General features: G+C 41.4%; 1 protein-coding gene across 1 annotated transcript in view; it reads right to left on the reverse strand.

The window, feature by feature from the left end:
- Window positions 1–5,034: 5,034 nt before the first annotated feature.
- Window positions 5,035–16,947, reverse strand: part of nsmfa (NMDA receptor synaptonuclear signaling and neuronal migration factor a) — a 69,695-nt gene continuing 57,782 nt past the window's right edge. Inside the window, exons 13-14 of the mRNA XM_050053203.1 lie at window positions 7,911–7,986; window positions 5,035–6,085 (exon numbers count right to left, since the gene is read on the reverse strand). Coding sequence (XP_049909160.1) covers window positions 5,988–6,085; window positions 7,911–7,986 — 174 coding nt within the window. The 3' untranslated portion in view covers window positions 5,035–5,987. The remainder of the gene's footprint in view (window positions 6,086–7,910; window positions 7,987–16,947) is intronic.

Here is a 16,947-nt window from a genome sequence, read left to right on the forward strand (position 1 = left end):
ATGAAAAAGAAAGTGACAAACACATAAACTGTGAGCCTACTTCGCCTCAAGCCTTTCCCAGCTGACCCAGAGCCGGTCGTGGCGCACCATCAAGGTAGAAATACGCCAGCCAGGAGCCGTTCAGCACCGCGGACCGTCGGACTAATGGGATGTCGGACTAATGGGCTGTCGGACCAGTGACATGGACCCATCTGTTCAAGGTGGACCACTGTCTCCTTGGGAGGTTGGTGCCAGAGACTGGTTCAGTCGGGTCTGACACTAGATGTTTGTTTGGGATGTCTTTGGATTCCCGTTCAGTCACACAGGCAGACAGGGCATCAAAGTCAGTGGGTGGGGGGTCCTTCCAAATTGGACATCTAGATCGGAGACGAGCAGGTGGTGGGTTGAAGATGTCAGCGTGGATTGGTAAATGGGGGGAGTCTTTGACCTTTTGGAGCATCCTATAGGTGATGCTCCAAATCCATTATAGCATGACATGCCATGGTATCACATCATTTAATCCTTTGGGAGATGGTGTTTGCAGATTAAATATCTAGTACACTTCTCCTCTGCTAAGTATTTCTTCAATGTTGCCACCTTTCTCTGGCAGAGTAACTTTTTCAATGCCCTGGAACCTAAATTATGAGATATTATGTTGTGTATGTCATTGAAATCTGCAGCTAATCTCTATCATTCTCTTTATGGAGCTCTTGTGTTCACTTATTCTCTGTCTCAGTGCATGTGATGTTTTACCATATTGCGTAAGGAGCTTGATCTCACACCTGTGCATAGCTGTGAAATAGGTTTCTTTTCATAATAATAATAATGATAATACATTTTATTTATAGAGCGCTTTTCAAAGTACTCAAAGACGCTTTATATTGGTTAAAAATTATCACAAAATGGACTAAAATACACACAACATCTGTCACACTTTAAAAGCCGTTTTGAAAAAATTTGTTTTGAGTAGTGATTTGAAGCGGGACAGGTCACTGCAGTCTCGAATGTGTTTGGCTCTTTCGCCATAGGTTCAGTGCTTGGTCCTGAGTGGTGGAGTTAGGAGGTTAGCAGCAGAGGAGTGAAGACTGCGGGAAGGAGCATGGCAGTGGAGCAGGTCAGTGAGGTAGGAGGTGGTCTGGTTATGGAGGGCTTTATGAGTGAGGAGAAGGACTTTGAATTGGATGTGTTGTGGGACAGGAAGCCAGTGGAGGTTTTGAATGACAGGGGTGATGTGATCGCGGCATTGGGAATGGGTGAGCAGACGGGCAGCAGAGTTCTGGATGTATAAGCTCAATGTTGGAAATAATGGTGTTGAACATTGAACGTAAGTGTAACTAATAAATTGTGAAGCTGAGTAAGAGCAGTGTGCGGGATTGGGAACTGAAGCCATTATGTTGCTCTCCTCAAAGCCAGACTCCATTGAGAAAAACAAGAATTTAACATTGCTGAACACAGGAGCTGCTGGTGTACCTCTACCTCGATCAGTTAGTTTGTTTATCATATTGTGAGGCTTTGGCATTTTAAAGGGTTAGTTTGGATTCTCAGAAGTCCCACAATAACACAAATAAACTAAGTGATCGAGGCAGCGGTAGACCAGCAGCTCCTGTGTTCAACGAGCTAAAATGACTGTTTTTCTAAATGGAATCTGGTGGCTTTGACAAGAGTGTAGATGAGGAACTGAAGTTGTTAATGGCTGCTGTAAAGGCTGTCTGTGGCAAGGGAAAGCATTGACAATATTCTCAATATGGAGTACACCCCCATCCACAGCAGTACATTGCTTAGCGTCCTTGGTGGTACACCTGTCTGCTTCTCTAAACTGGAGGCATGCCAACTGACATCTACTGTAGGTAATATGCTGAATATGGATAAATTCTTCATATGAACCCACTTCAGAAGATCCAACCTATCCTGCAAGTCTGTTTTGCACACATTTTAATCAAACAAAAGGCCACATTAGCTTCGTTTTTGTTTTATTTTCCCAATATTTGAAATGAAATGAAAAGGCAAATAATACAACACAGATTGAGAGAGACAAATAGACACGTTTGCATCTTTAATTAGATTTCCGGTGATTTTTTTGTCTTTCTTTTTTTTTTTTGCTGAAGAAGAAAACAAGAAAGCTCTCTCAAACTCCTGAGTCAGAGTGCTCTTCACATCACGTATAGCCCAATAAATTCAAACAGAAGACTAATAACCAGCAATTTCTTTACAGACCGGATATGACATTTATTCTGTTTTCTATGGCGTAAGAAAAACATTTACTGAATTGACTGAATCCAACACATTGCTGCTTTGCTTAAAATTAACCAGTGTCTCAGTTTCTAAAATGAAATTTATACCACGGTGTAAAGATCAGAAAAAAACAAAAAATTCCATTACACCCAGCAGCTGTTGAGGGCAACATCTTTGAGAAGTCGGCAGCTTAATGCTTCTGCTGGAATTAAAATGGCTCCATGATACGACAGGTTGTCTCTAAGTGTAGAATTTTAAATCTGGAGTGAAAACATGTACTGCGTGACTCAGGCTGAGAGAGCACTTGTCGGTGCCAGACAAACTGTAGGCCAGCACTGCAATGTCAGAGAGAGGGCAAAAGCAAATAAAAACCAGAGCTCTGCTAGTAGAGAGATAGAGAGCACTCCAGTGAGACTGGTTGACTTTAACACAAAATAAAGCCTGCACATAATGCTCCAAATATTAACACATTCACACAAATAATGACAAATGGCAAAGTATTTACCATATAGAAGTAGAGTATCTTCACCTGTGTGTGTTTGTATATGTGCGTGTGTGTGTGTGTGTGTGTGTGTGTGTGTGTTATGCGGGGCTGGAGCCACTGAAATCTATTCATCATTTCCCTCATGCACTCTGTAAACTTCCCGCACGCCGCTCACTTATGCGAACACTCAGCGACTGGTTTGGAGTCAAAGTGTTGCTCTACAGCGATGTTTCGCTGACATTCAGGGGCTTCCATCATTGTGGGACAACGCTGTGACTGGCCAAGCAGCGAGTCGTGGCGTGACTTGGCAATATCTTTTTGGATTGCGGCCATATTCATAGAATTATGGCTGACATGCCGGAGCATTTTGTTTAAAAAGGGTCACACAAAAGCTGATATTGCAGCACTGTAGAGGCACAAAAGCTCGTAGCCTCAGTTTATTTCTTAGGGTGACGCATTCAAATAGTTTCTGCTTTCATCAGGACCTTGGCGGAAACACACTCGGAGTAATTATTTGATCTGTGTTGTCAGGTTTATGTATTTCAGTCAGGCTATATTGAAAACGTCCATCCAATTGAGTCAAGCTGTTCTAACATAAATAAAAAAACATACCATCTATGTCATTAAATCAAATAAATCTGAGATAAGTAGACCATAAGAATTTAATTTACTGTAATAAATTTGATTTAATTACTGTTAAAAAAAATCAGTGTATTTTGAACGTTGGTAAACATCCACATATTTAAAAAAAAAAAAAAAAAAAGAATTTATTAACTTAATTACATAAACTTCACTAAAGTAAATAAGTAAATGCTATCATCACAATTCTATCGTCTCATCTCAGTTTTATTTGATTTGATAACATAAATGGTGCTTTTTTTGCATATGTTAGAATTACTTGGGTCAATTGGATGGAAATTTTATATGTAGCTTAAATTCGGAAACTTGACAATAGATGAAATAATTTCCTTAAGTGCACGTCAACCTGAGAAATCGAACGGTAAACTGACACTAGAGTACTGAAATTTTTCTGCTTCTATTTGGTCACCATTTTGTCAAATACTAGAGCTGTCCCAAATACCATTTTTGGGGCTTTGAAGCTTCAGCGATAATCAACTACCAATATTCAAAGTTTCAATGGTACGCGATGGGACCACCTGAACCTGACTCTACGAGTGATGGGAAGAGAGCCAATTTAATGCTTGAAGCAGGGGTCAATGACGATGCTGAGGACACAGGCTTCATTTGTGTCAGACACTTGCCACTTCCTTTCAGTTCCCTTCACCAGTTTACTGGTGAAAAAACCAAACAAAACATTTGAATACTGATCTGGACATCATTTACCATAGCAATGACTGAAGCTTTGAAGCTTGAAGCATTTGGGTCAGCCCTGTTGAATACTGCTTTAAATAAAAGAAAATAAAGGGAGTTATTATTTAAGGTGGTTTAGTATTGCACTTCCATAAGCAGGGGGATTGTGAGAGAATTTAGTCCCTTGAAGTCGAGCCCCAAAATACACCTATCATACACTTGCCATAACTCATCTTGATAGATTGCAGGGTAAAGCCAAAGCTGAGATAACCCTGATGACATCACCAGGGTCATTGTCTCACACTTTAGAAATCCAACTCCACAGCAGACATCATAAAAATGGTTCCACAGGCTGTGTAGTATTCCAGATTTGATTATTTCATTTGCAAAATCTGTGGAATGCTCCTTTAAGTTATTGACTCTTCAAACTTCTTTTCGTCCCAGCCCTAGTGGTTTGTTTGTTTGTGTCTGTGTGAGCACATAATTTCAGATTGCTGTCCAGCTGTCGGCTCTCCATATTTGATTTGATTTAATCTACGTAAGACAGCTCAGGTCGGTCGGGTGGTCGGACGCAGACACACACACTCGCGTATTTCTGGCCTTTTAACTAGCTGACACCTGGCAGGGGCGGCAGAAGGCTGTTAACATCTTAAACCTCTGGCAGATCTGTTTAATTCAGAGAGCTCGAGTCCTCAGATTGGATCACAGCCCAGTGAAGTGAGAGGTGGCGGAGGCTCGTTTGGCTGCCATTAGGGTGAAGCCAAGGGTGTTTGGCAGATAGCGAGGGCAGCTGGCGCCGTTGACAGGGGCCGACTAAGTGGCCTGAACCTTCTGCGAAAGAGCAGGAAGGATCAATAGGGCAACTCCTACACTACAGTGGTAGGAGCACTTGGATGGCTGTTTCATCCCTCTTGACATCATAAATCATGCTCGACTGTCTTTGCGTACGTGTGTATGGGACACAAAGAGAGAAAGATGGAAGGTGGAGGTGATGAACAACTACGTTTGCTTCAACAGAGGAGCAGAAAGAGAAAATACACAACACATCTGCCTGTTTTCTTTTTTTTTGACATGGGAAACACGCGCGCACACTCGCACACAAAATCAGCACTTTTTTTTTTGTTATTTTTTTTACCAAAACATGAAGCTCAATTCCTCAAACCGAAGATACATTTCTAGAGAGATAATACATTCGTTCCAAGCGATGGCGATGAAGATTACAATATCTTGATAGAATAGACAAACAGATTAATTACTTCATGGCTAAAACCTGAGTTATTCCAAAGTATTTCCATATGAAACTGCACAACAATGCACATCAAAAATAAATGATGCATCATTATTTTCATATAGAGTATTATTTGCATGACTAAAGCTATGCTAATATATTAATGTGATATATACACACATCGACATATGGATTATTCATGTATATGCATGTGTCCGGGGTCGTCTGAGAGGTTCGGTCAAAACACAGAACCACATAATGGCAGGATGAGTTTCGGTGATTTTTCTGAAGCACATCAGCCTCAGAAAAATGTGTCTTTGCAACAGAGGTGAGACTAAAATGATATTTCGTTTTTTACACATTTGAATTTTTGATTTTCCTTTCAAACTCAGGAGGCAAAGGGAGTTGATGACTAAGACATGAACAGTCCAGACGTCTCTGCTATTTCCTCATTTTCTTTTATGCGTGTTTTCTCGGCCCTTGTTAGTCCCTGATCCTTTCTCTGAAAACGAGGAGGAGCTGAGGCACGGAGTAATTTAGTTTGTCTTCAGCCTCCTTGTCCTGCCTGTCATCCCTCCTCCTCCTCTTCTCTCAGTCCTCTCCAGGATGAAAGGAGGCGTGACTGTTTATATTGAGTTGACGGGTCGAGCGCTATAGTTGAGCAAGGTTCAGTCATTGGATCAGTTGTTAACAGTTGTTCCTCGTGGCACTGGGAGGGGGGGCTCTGCGGGGCCCGTCATCCGAGTTTCTTCGTCACAAAAACTCCTCATAGTCCAAGAGTTTGGAGTGCTGGCGCGTCTTCCAGAGTCGGTAGAGGCGGAAGTCGAAGTACATCTCAATCATCTCTTTGCCTTGATTGGTAAATGAGACAGGAAACATTTGAGCCATTAAGGAAGCAGGATATACTGTAGTATGTACCAAAACTACAATCTTTCCCTAACCTTAACCAACAGCTGTGAGTGCCTAAACATATATGACTCATACTTTTGATGCTATGAGCAGATATTTGTAAATACATTAACATTTTGCAACTTTCCAGATTATGTTGAAAAAACAGTTAAAAGGAAACCGCAGTTTTTTTCAATCTGGACCCAATTATCCTACGATTTTGTGTCTAGAGCCCCATTTCCACCAGAGTCTTTCAGTATGGTACCTTTGGAACCAAAAGTAACACTTTAGACATGGTACCTAGACCTAGGGCTGCTCGATTATGGAAAAAAAATCACAATTATTTTGGTCAAAATTGAAATCACGATTATGCAAACGATTTTGCGGCGCACATGACTTATTTACACGACGGCATGTCATTTCTGTCACATGGTCGCGCGTTTACAGTTCTCTGCTCTCTGTATTGCGCACGGTGGAGTTTGGCCCTGATGTGCACAGATGCGCGGCTTCCAGGTGCGTTTGATTTACAACACAAGACAACGAGAGTAAACTGACAAGAAGCGCATAATCGTTTTATGTCAATTATTTTGTTTTCATAATCGTTGAAAGCCCAAATCGCAATCTAGATTAAAATTTGATTAATCGAGCAGCCCTACCTAGACCCTAGCGTTCCCATCGCCAAACAGTACCCTTAAATGTGGGCGGGGTTGTTGTCATTCACTGCTCCGTCAAGCACTCACTGTATCTCCTCATAGATGGAACGTCTGCACCTTATTTACCGTCTGCAGAACGAGGCTGCACGCCGACATTTTCCGAACAAAGCAGAACAGGCTGCAGCAATAGCAAGTTTGTGCATGTAGTCCTTCTCAAGCAAGCGCAGCTGGCTGGAGCCCACAGAATTGACGCTCTGCAATGCTTTTTTCCTCTAAGTGAGGTTTAGAATATATGCAGTTCACATAATCTGGTCGTTAAATGTTTGAAGATCCACTCATTTCTAAAACACTGTCATCTAAGAGAGACAAAAGAAACCCAACTAAAGTAATGGTCAAAGTTGTCACATTGAAATTTAAGGTGTGCTGATGGATTCATGTCTTCAACTCATGCGTTGAGTAACATTACAAGTTAACGTTCCACCTTAAAAGTCTCCGGCAGTCGGCCCAGTGAATTAAGTTATTTTTTCTCTGACTCCAGCTGCTGCGAGAGGCAGCAAAACATCCTTTCATTTTATAGTTATAGTTTACTAATAAAACTCTCCACAGTATGAACAGTGGTTACAAAACCAGTCACAACTCAGCCCTGAGCAGAGTGACCGTCCTCTAATGACCAATCAACTGACTGCAGTGTTCACAGCTCCACCTTTTAGTACCAGATCTGTGTGCTAGGTAACCCAACAGAGGGGGGACCAAAAATGGGGACGGTACAGAACGGTTCCATTGGTACCATCCACAACTTTTCACAGTGGAAACAGAAAAAATGCGTACAAAAATGAACTGTACTGTACCATACTGCTCGGTAGAAACGGGGCTTAAGTGAATAATTGGGACATCATCTTTTGGAAATTGGTCGGGTATTGAGCGACGCCACTGCAGGCAGCATCGGTGACGCTCAATACTGGCTACTGACAGGCTCAGATTTGATTATAAGTGTCTGACAACATCAACAACAATTGCGAGACTTCAGAACAATCAAGCTATAGGCCAAGAAAAACGTTTTATTTCTCTGTGTGAATCACTATGCACGTGTGTGTCCGTGTGATCTGCATGTTCGGGTGTGTTTGTTCCGACCCACCCTGCGCAGACAGCTCCAGCGGCGACTCAAACTCGACAGAATAAGGCCTCATCAGATTCTTCAGTTTCTGGAACAGCTGTTGGGCCGAGATAAGAAAGCAAACACCAATTAATCCTACTGCACTTGGATACACTCGCAGCAGGGGAGTCTGCATCTTTAGACACCACAACACACACATAAAGACACACACACACACACACAACAACGGCAATGAATCCAGCTTATTACTGACAAAAAGGCGTATGTGCATTCTTCCTGAGCAGTGAACAAAGAGGACAGGAAATGAGGTGAGCGTACAAGTTGCAAAGGTGCTTGTCTTCATATAACCTCTCTGCTCTTTCATGAAACGAGCTTGTCAAAGGTTTAGTAGTCATTCCCATGTTCAGGAAATTAAGAGAGAGAAGATTAAAATCAGCGAACTTATCTGAAAATGAGAGATTTGAGATGCCAGCTGATAGCTTGTATTTTTAGTCTCGCAAGTGTTTTTTTTCCTCCTCATTCCACATTTGAGATTTTGCGCTGAATGATTAGCCCATTAGAAAATTAATGGATGACACACACACAGTCATCCATCAACCAAAAATGTGAAGCATTTGGTTTCAGCTTCTGAAATGTGAGAATTTTCAGATTTGTCTCAGCATTGTGTCACTGTAGATGGAAGTCTTTGTGGTTTTGGACCCAAAAAAAGCACTTTTAAGACACCGCTTTAGATTTTTGATGGTGATTTTTAGACTTAACCATTGTTTGATTAATCAAAAGAACAGAATGACGGATTTATCAGTAGTAAAAATAATCATTAATTGCAGCCCTAATTACGTAATGACAGCTTAATTGGAGCAGTACAGAGATTTTAGGTTTTTCCGTCATCTCTCCCGCAGCGTCTTGTGTCACTGACGCGGTGCCGTGCACATTAAAAATTGAAGCCCCCTAATTTCTTGCTCCAATTTAGTCACGGGGGGGATTTTGATACCCCTCTGTCAGAGATATCAAAGGCCAAACGCGCCTTTGTTTTTCACTTTATGATGATAAAATGGAGGTGGCGAAGAAAAAGCAGCTTTCATTCCTTGTGTTTGCAGTCCTTTGAAAAAGATAAAAGAAGATGGCTACGTGCCAGATGTGGAGGAGAGAGGCTGGTTGGGGAGACAACGTGGTTCGTCTGTGGTGCAGAGAGAGCTGGAGGCAAATAACAAATTTCAAATAATGTGTTGCAAGATAGTTTTCTCTCTGTCCTGTGCGGCATCTTACGAACTCAGTGGCTGTCGCTGCCGAGGCTGACGCAGATTTTGTGCTGACCGAAACGTGCTTGAAAATATCTGGCTGGAAACTGGGTCACTGCCGCTCTGACCTCCTCACCTGCTGTTCTCCATTCCCAGCCTTTGTTTTCATTCCTGCATCCCCCAACTGTGCTTCAGAGCAACTATTATATCTAAGTGCTGAGGTCTTTGTGATTGAAGTGCAGCCTGCTCCACATTTCGCACAGCAGAGTTATAACTTGGTTTATCCAGTAATCACAGAGCAGTTTTTTCAGCCAAGTAATTTGGCCTTGTCACCTATCTTTTCTGTCACATTCACTTTCATGTATATGCAGCTCCTGGAAAATTCAAAACTGAGAGAAACACATCGGATTTTCTGTCCTTATATGACATGACTTTCATATCTATAAAACAACCCCAGAACAAGACAACACAGAGAGAACATTATCATTTCAAAATCAGCTTTTGTTGTGCTTAACAAGCCAGACCCCTTTGATATTTGCTGAGTGATTTTATGACTCATGAATTAAGCATTGTGTTTTTACTTTCAAATGGAGAGGGGGTGGTTTAATTTACCTCTCTGATGAAGTCACTCGATCATGACTGCAGGCTGCATGTCAATATTTATGAGCCTAAATTTAAGATATATAAGATTGACGCTCCCCCAAGCACAACCTCACATATTCATATGCAGCGTGTGAACGTGCATCAGAGAGTGAGTGTGCGTATGAAGCTGCAGTTTGTGACCTGAGTCACTTTGTATGTATGGCATGATTTCAGATCTGCAGTCAGGAAGCTTTAGCTCAGCGTGTTGCTTTGATATTTGAAATGACTTCCTGGATGTTATTAATTTAAGTCCTGTCGGCTACTGTTGTGTGTTTGCAAGTTTTTTTGTTTTATGCTGTCTGGAGGAGTGCAGCATTTGGCAGCTTTTAAAGTTACTGTTTAAAAATTGATTGAACGGGGACCCAGACTGACTCCATTTAAACTTTGGCAAACAGAGGCTGGCTTGGAGTGAAATGCTCTGTTTATGATGGACTGTCTCTGTGTGGAGGTTATGTTTTTGTGAAGACAGTAAACAACAACAACAACAACAAAAATCAACAGTTAAAGGTCCAGTGTGTAAGATTTAGGGGCATCTACTGGCAGAAATGATATCTAAAACTCATTTTCATTAGTTTATAATCACCTGAGACTAAGAATTGTTGGGTTTTTGTTACCTTTAAAATGAGCATTCTATATCTACATACGGACCATGTCGTCCTACAGTAGCCCATAATGTACAAATTTAACACTGGCTCTAGATAGGGCCATTAGCATTTTTGCGTTAGCCGGTGTAGTTGTAGGTGTGGCTGCAGCTGGAGCAACTATGTGAGTGACCTGCTCACCAGCTACATGATTCGCTCTCCATACCCACACAATCAGCCCCCTTCGCTTCGTCTGGAAGTGGAAGCCCCAAAGAAAATGTTAAGAGAGGCGGTTAAGGTTAGAAGTAGGGCACATCTCCTGTCTTCATGTATTATGAATAAAGTAAATTTATAAAGTGGATTATTGCCACGCTTGGCCTCATATTTTTTCACTGTAACAGCATGATGTAGCAGGGTTCAAAGTGTCATGTTGTTGGGTTTGTTTTGTGCTGATGGTGGGAGTTTCCTGTAGGCTTTAAACAGAATATGGCTGCAGCTTTACATGTCTCTAATAGGAGAAGATTTACCACTAGATGCCATTAAAACCTACACACTGGAGCCTTAAAGGAAAATGCTCTTTATGGTCAAAAGTGTGCAGACACATACTTAAGTGTATTTTTATGGGGTGTTTTTTCATAGTTTGAGACCTGCAGTGTTGGTGTGGGCGTGTTGATTCAGGCACAAGTGAGTGAATTGGGACCCAGAGAGTCACATTTGAGTCGTAGATCCATTGGTTTGAAGGCTTATCAGCTGCTTAAAAACTGGACAGCAGTTTAAATATACCAGGATTTTACATCTCTGGAAAGTTATCACAGTGGCAATCATCTGAATCCAATCTGAACTGCTCCCATGTTGTCTGAACATGGCCTCACACTGTACACCTGGATACGCTGATTGTAGTTAAACCATTTGAGGCAAGTGATTACCCTCAAAAGATTAAAACTAAGTAATCTGAGTCATAAGTGCTATATCGTAGGCAACTGGACTTGCTTGCGTTTCTTGAAGACGTTTCACCTCTCATCCAAGAGGCTTCTCCAGTTCTAAATTGAAGAAGCTTCTTGGATGAGAGGCGAAATGTCTTCAAGAAACACAAGCAAGTCCAGTTGCCTACGATATAGCACTTACGATTACCATGACCTGGATGATAAGTAATTTGAGTGAAACTGACTTAAATGGTAATAAGCTTGGCAGCAGGGCTGGGCGGTATGGCCTAAAATCAATATCACGGTATTATTTTGGGGGGGATGCGGTGACGGTATGATATCGCGGTATCGTCTTCTCTCTTTTTTTTTTGTACACCTTAAATAAAACAATTTAAAAAGCCATACAAGTCTAGGATGGAAGCTATTTATCGTCAGAAGTAAAAGGGTTGCTAATCCATCTATTATTGTGTATAAAACGTTATATAGTATGTATAAACATTATAGGGAAGAGGGAGGGCCGGTGGCTTCCGGGCCCCCTTCTCCCGCGGGCCTGGGTTTGGGGCGGTTGGCCAGGCCACCACATCACGTAGCGAGGGAGGTGCATGAGGCAGGCCGGCCGGCCCTCCTTGGCAGTGACAATGTGCATTAGAGTCTGTTCAACTCAAAGATGCCAGTGAACATAATGCTGCCCTCATACTAGCACAATTTACTAAGTAGGGTGGGACGGTATGAAAAATCATAATCCGGTTTGATATTAAGCCAAACACCAGACTGGACTGGTATACAGAATTATACCAGGTGTCACCAGTCACGAGTGGAGTATAACAATGCCGTGTCCTAAAAGCAAATGAGTGTCAGACTATCACGTTGCATCGCGTATCTCTGTCCACATTGAATCCAATAAATACGCACTTCTGTTAGGTCTACAACATGTAAACAAACCACATCAATATTAGCTGTTTGTTTGACGTCAGACTGAAGACGTAACCACTTCAAAGATGAGTGAGTAGCACACTTGCTACCTTCCTGTTTTGTTACATTACTTTTTTCAACGGAAAACACATGATTTATATTGTGATATTTAATGGATATAACAATATAGCCAACAGCAAGTAGCCTAGTTTGTTATTAATGAGGGTCATTTAGCTCACCAGAAACTTACAGCTCCCTGGTGGTCTTTCTCCAGCCAGCCTCTACCTTATTAAGGTTTTTGTAGTGAAATATAAAGGTATCCTGTAGAGAATTCCTCATCTTAACTTCATGAATCAGCAAAGCAAGCAACAGATATAAATAGGAACGCTCCATCCGATAAGAGTCGAGCTCACAGTAGCAGTGCTGTACCCAGGCAGATGTGGAGGACTCAGCCTATATGGGGATCACACTCTACTGCGTGAGCTAGAGGTTGTCCAGTGCTGTGTTGCTTGCGGTTATTTAGGGCATACATGTTGGCTTAAAATCCAAGATGTTGCCATATTGGTGCATTTTTTGTTTACTTGCCATGTCTCCTCTCATCACCAAAACACATGAACTTCAGTGTAAACAAACACTGTGTGCCGCTCTGCCCCTCTCATCTCCTAAAATGTGACCTCCGTTATGTTGCCCACACCGGCCTTGGCTCACAGCCGGTCAGACACTAGTGGCTCCATTAGTCTGTTAGTCCATTGTCACATTGTTTATGCAATACATGTTGGATTTAGTGCCGTGGTGCCATCAGCGCACGTTGCACTTTTAACCCTATGGGCCCTAGGCGTTTTGGGGTATTTTTACTCCCTTTACTTTTAAGCTCATATCACAGTCATTATAAAGGCTACATACACATGCTATATCTTGTTTTTTTTTTCAGGACAATCTGGGCTAACCAGATTTGCCATCATTCCATGTCCTTCTATGTGCCTGTATTTTATATAAATTTTTATATCAATGAAAAAAACAAATCCGTGTGACTAAATCCTTACATTTTTACATGTATCTCACCTTAGCAAGTTGGAAGAAGACATATTCTGCCATATATGAAGAGGGGAGACTCTCTGGAATCTGGCAATATAAGAACCATGATGCTGGGACATTCTGTCACTTCACAGCTGTCCAAAACATGTGGTTTGTGGCAGGCGGACATGATAGCCAAATATTTACATTTAAAATAATAGGAAAATAGTCAACCAAGTGCAATGATGTCCTCCAAGATAATATTTGCCACTTTGTTTGCAGTAAACAAAGTTTGTTGTTGTTTTTCAGTTTCAGTTATATATTGGGGGGGCATTTTGGGCATTGGGGGGGACACATGTCCCCCTCAATGTATATGGTGACTACGGCCCTGTCATGCATGCATAATTAGGCTACAGTTGTCTGGGTGCGCAAAGGTGAAGTGGCTGGTCTTGTCATACAAAGTTTGATGGAGTGTCAACTGGACAATATGGAGATATTTGCATCTTGAAAGCCGGACTACAAATGTGGATAGACAGGGAGAAACACACGCAAGCCTAAGACGTGGTAAGATACGATATTCCTCACTATATGAAGTGACTGATAACAAGATCTGTATAATGGATTGTAAAGAAATTCGTCAGGTTTTTATTTTGTAGACAATTGATGTGGATTTATAGCGTGATGGGATGACAGCACAGTGATATGCGTGGCATTTCTGTGCGAGCCTGCATTCGCAAGTAATCCATCCAAGAGTAATGTGTGTGCAGAGCTGTATGAAAGCTCTGTTATACATAATTTTAGTGTAACTTTATCATTTTTTTTCGCTGTGAAAACATTGGACTACGGTCGCGGAGAAAATCAATAGAGAAGAACAGGTGTGAATTTGGACGCGCTATGTGTCGTTCGGGCCCATAGGGTTAATTTGTCAGAACATGTTGTTATGACAAATGCTGGTTCAGCCAGTTTGCATAAAATCAAACCAGTTTCAAGCTCGTACTACGGACTGGACGGCAAAACTTGAAACTGACCCAGCTCTAAGATTGATAACATAATTCAATCAAACTTATTGTTTTAAATAATATTTATATATTTAAAGGTTCAGTGTGTAAGATTTAGGGGGATTTAGTGGCATCTAGTGGTGAGGATTACACATTACAACCAGTTGAAACTTTTCCCAGTTAAAATTTATCCAGTGTTCATTGTTCAGCAGGTTTTTAGTGGGAGCTGAATTATCCAGAGAGCCCTGACCTCAGCTACATCAAACCCCTTTGGGATGAACTGTAATGCTGTAATGACTATTATTTACATCAGTGGCCGACCTCACTAATGCTCCTGTGGTTGAATGCAAAGCCTCGCAGCCAGGTTCCAAAATCTTGTGTAAAGACTTTCCAGAAGAGTGGAGGCTGCTGTTGCAGCATATAATATACTGTGTGTGCTGTTCAAGTGTCCAAATACTTTTGGCCATGCAGTGTATTTGCCAGTGGAGGGTAGGTTTGATGAAAAGCATTCATAGAAAGGTCGTAGCCGGCAAAATTTCTACATCCTAAAAAGTGTACACAAGGAAAATCTCATTAATTGTATTTTCTGACTGAAGTCTACAGTCGATGAGTCACCAGTGTGAAAATATCACTTTGGGATCTCGGGACTAAGCCTTGAAAAAAGAGAGGCACACCATTTTTGTTGTTTTGGACTCAAGCTTTGTTGAAACAACTGTGTCTGTGTTTGTCTGTAGGGGTGGAGATATCACTGATGTGCAGTCTGTTCTGCAGACTGCCAGCCTGTCCATCAACCCCAGAGAGATCCACTTTATATAACAAAGCATTTTGGCAGACGTGACTGGAACAGACAGTTAGGTCAGACAAACACCGCTAGCTATGTTGTGCATCAGTGTGTGTGTGTGTATGCGAGTGTGTCGGCGAACTTGTTTGTGCGTGTCAGTGTGCTTTGATTTTTTTTTTTTTTTTTTTTTGTATGTGGTTATGTCTTATTGTTTGTTTCATGTCAGGTAGAGAGAGGTGCAGTATCACTCAGCGTGTGTGCTCTTCAGCTGTATCCAGTAGCATCACACGAGAGTGAGATAATAGTCACACATGTGGAGGATGAGAGCAGGAGAGAGGGAGAAACTGCGACAGTCAGGAGGATAATATGGTGATTATCAGACTAACAGACTCAGTGAGCATAAATATGAAAGCAGACGGCAACAAACGGAGAAATGAGCGGGGAGGACACAGAGAGAATTGGGCAGGAGGGAGTGAGAAGAAGTGTTCGCTTTAATAATAAGAGACAGGGAACAATACATCTATTTATCTTGGGCATCTTGAGTTATTGACTCAGCTTGTGTGGCACATAAATATTAGGTTTTGAGCATTTAAATCAGCAGAGACCTTGTTATGAATGAATTGGCGTGCGCTTGAATCGCAGCGTGCGATGGTCCCAGGAATTGATTCATAGTTCTGCATCAGATTTCAACACTCCGTACTCAGTGTACATTATCTGCCTGTGTACTCCACAGTAATTGTGTTGTAGAGCGACTAAGCCTCGTCTCACCACTAAATATGTCATTACTGTCGTGCAATCATCAATGGCCTAAGTAATCAAGTTTAGAGTACGCTCTTTCACGCACTGTGGTAACAGTGACGAAAGTTTGCAGTGGAGCTGTGTGTGTTACTGAAGAGGAGAAGATTAACGGGCCTGTCTTCAACTTCCTCAGCGAAAACACAAGCATCCAAAGCTGAGCATTTATTGTCCTTGTGGCCTCCATTGAGGATTCACCGATCTGACTTTTTCAGCCCTGATACCACAGCCCATTCGCCAGGAAAAATGTTGGCATTATACGTTTCTGTAAATCACGAATACGTTGCATTTGCACGTTACATATGATACATATCAATGTTTCTAAAGTTTGTTTGTTTGTTTATTGAGATCCCACTTAGCTGTGTCTTCTTGGGGTCCACACAGTTGCATAGTGACAATACAAAACATACATTCACACTACACAACACAAGGCACAAAATAACACATCATAATGCACATCCATTGTAAAAGAAACACTAACATTTGACACAGTTTACACAGAAAGACACTAGGTAAATTGACTTCAACTGAATCCATCATAATCTAATAGATAAATATCAGATACAGTTCAGTAGAATGCCCATGAAACATTTACACACCAAAGAATACTATTAATTAGTAAAGTTCATTTTTAAGTAATGCTCTGCAGCAATTTTTCTTTAGCAATTTTTAAAAACCACATATATTATTTTGTTGCGTAATATGTGTAATTCCATTCTTGCATCGCTCGATATATTACTGTTTATCGGACTGATGTGGTTTTGAATTTTGGTGCGTGCCTTGTTAAATAACTGTGTGTATCTGAACTAAAGGACAGTTTTTTGTAAAAAAAAATAGTGATGTAATATATGAGCTGACTTTGTCATTGGAAGGTGGAGGGGATGGTGGATGGTGACGCCTAGGTGAGAGGGCTCCCAGGCTCTAGACCTTTTTTTCGGGACCAATATATGACAAAACTGGTGTTTTAGCGAGTCATTGCTGTGTTTCCATTGGCTGTTCAGGCTCCAAACCTGGGTGTTTTGTAGTGACCAGTTGGCAGTGGTGGACAGTAATGAAGTAAATTTACTTGAGTACTGTACTTAAGTAAATTTTTTAAGTATCTGTACTTTACTTGAGTATTATTTTTGGGGGATACTTTTACTTTTACTCCACTACATTTGAAGGACAAATATTG

The sequence above is a fragment of the Epinephelus moara genome, chromosome 9 (assembly GCF_006386435.1).
Source record: "Epinephelus moara isolate mb chromosome 9, YSFRI_EMoa_1.0, whole genome shotgun sequence".
NCBI classification, from domain to species: Eukaryota; Metazoa; Chordata; class Actinopteri; order Perciformes; family Serranidae; genus Epinephelus; species Epinephelus moara.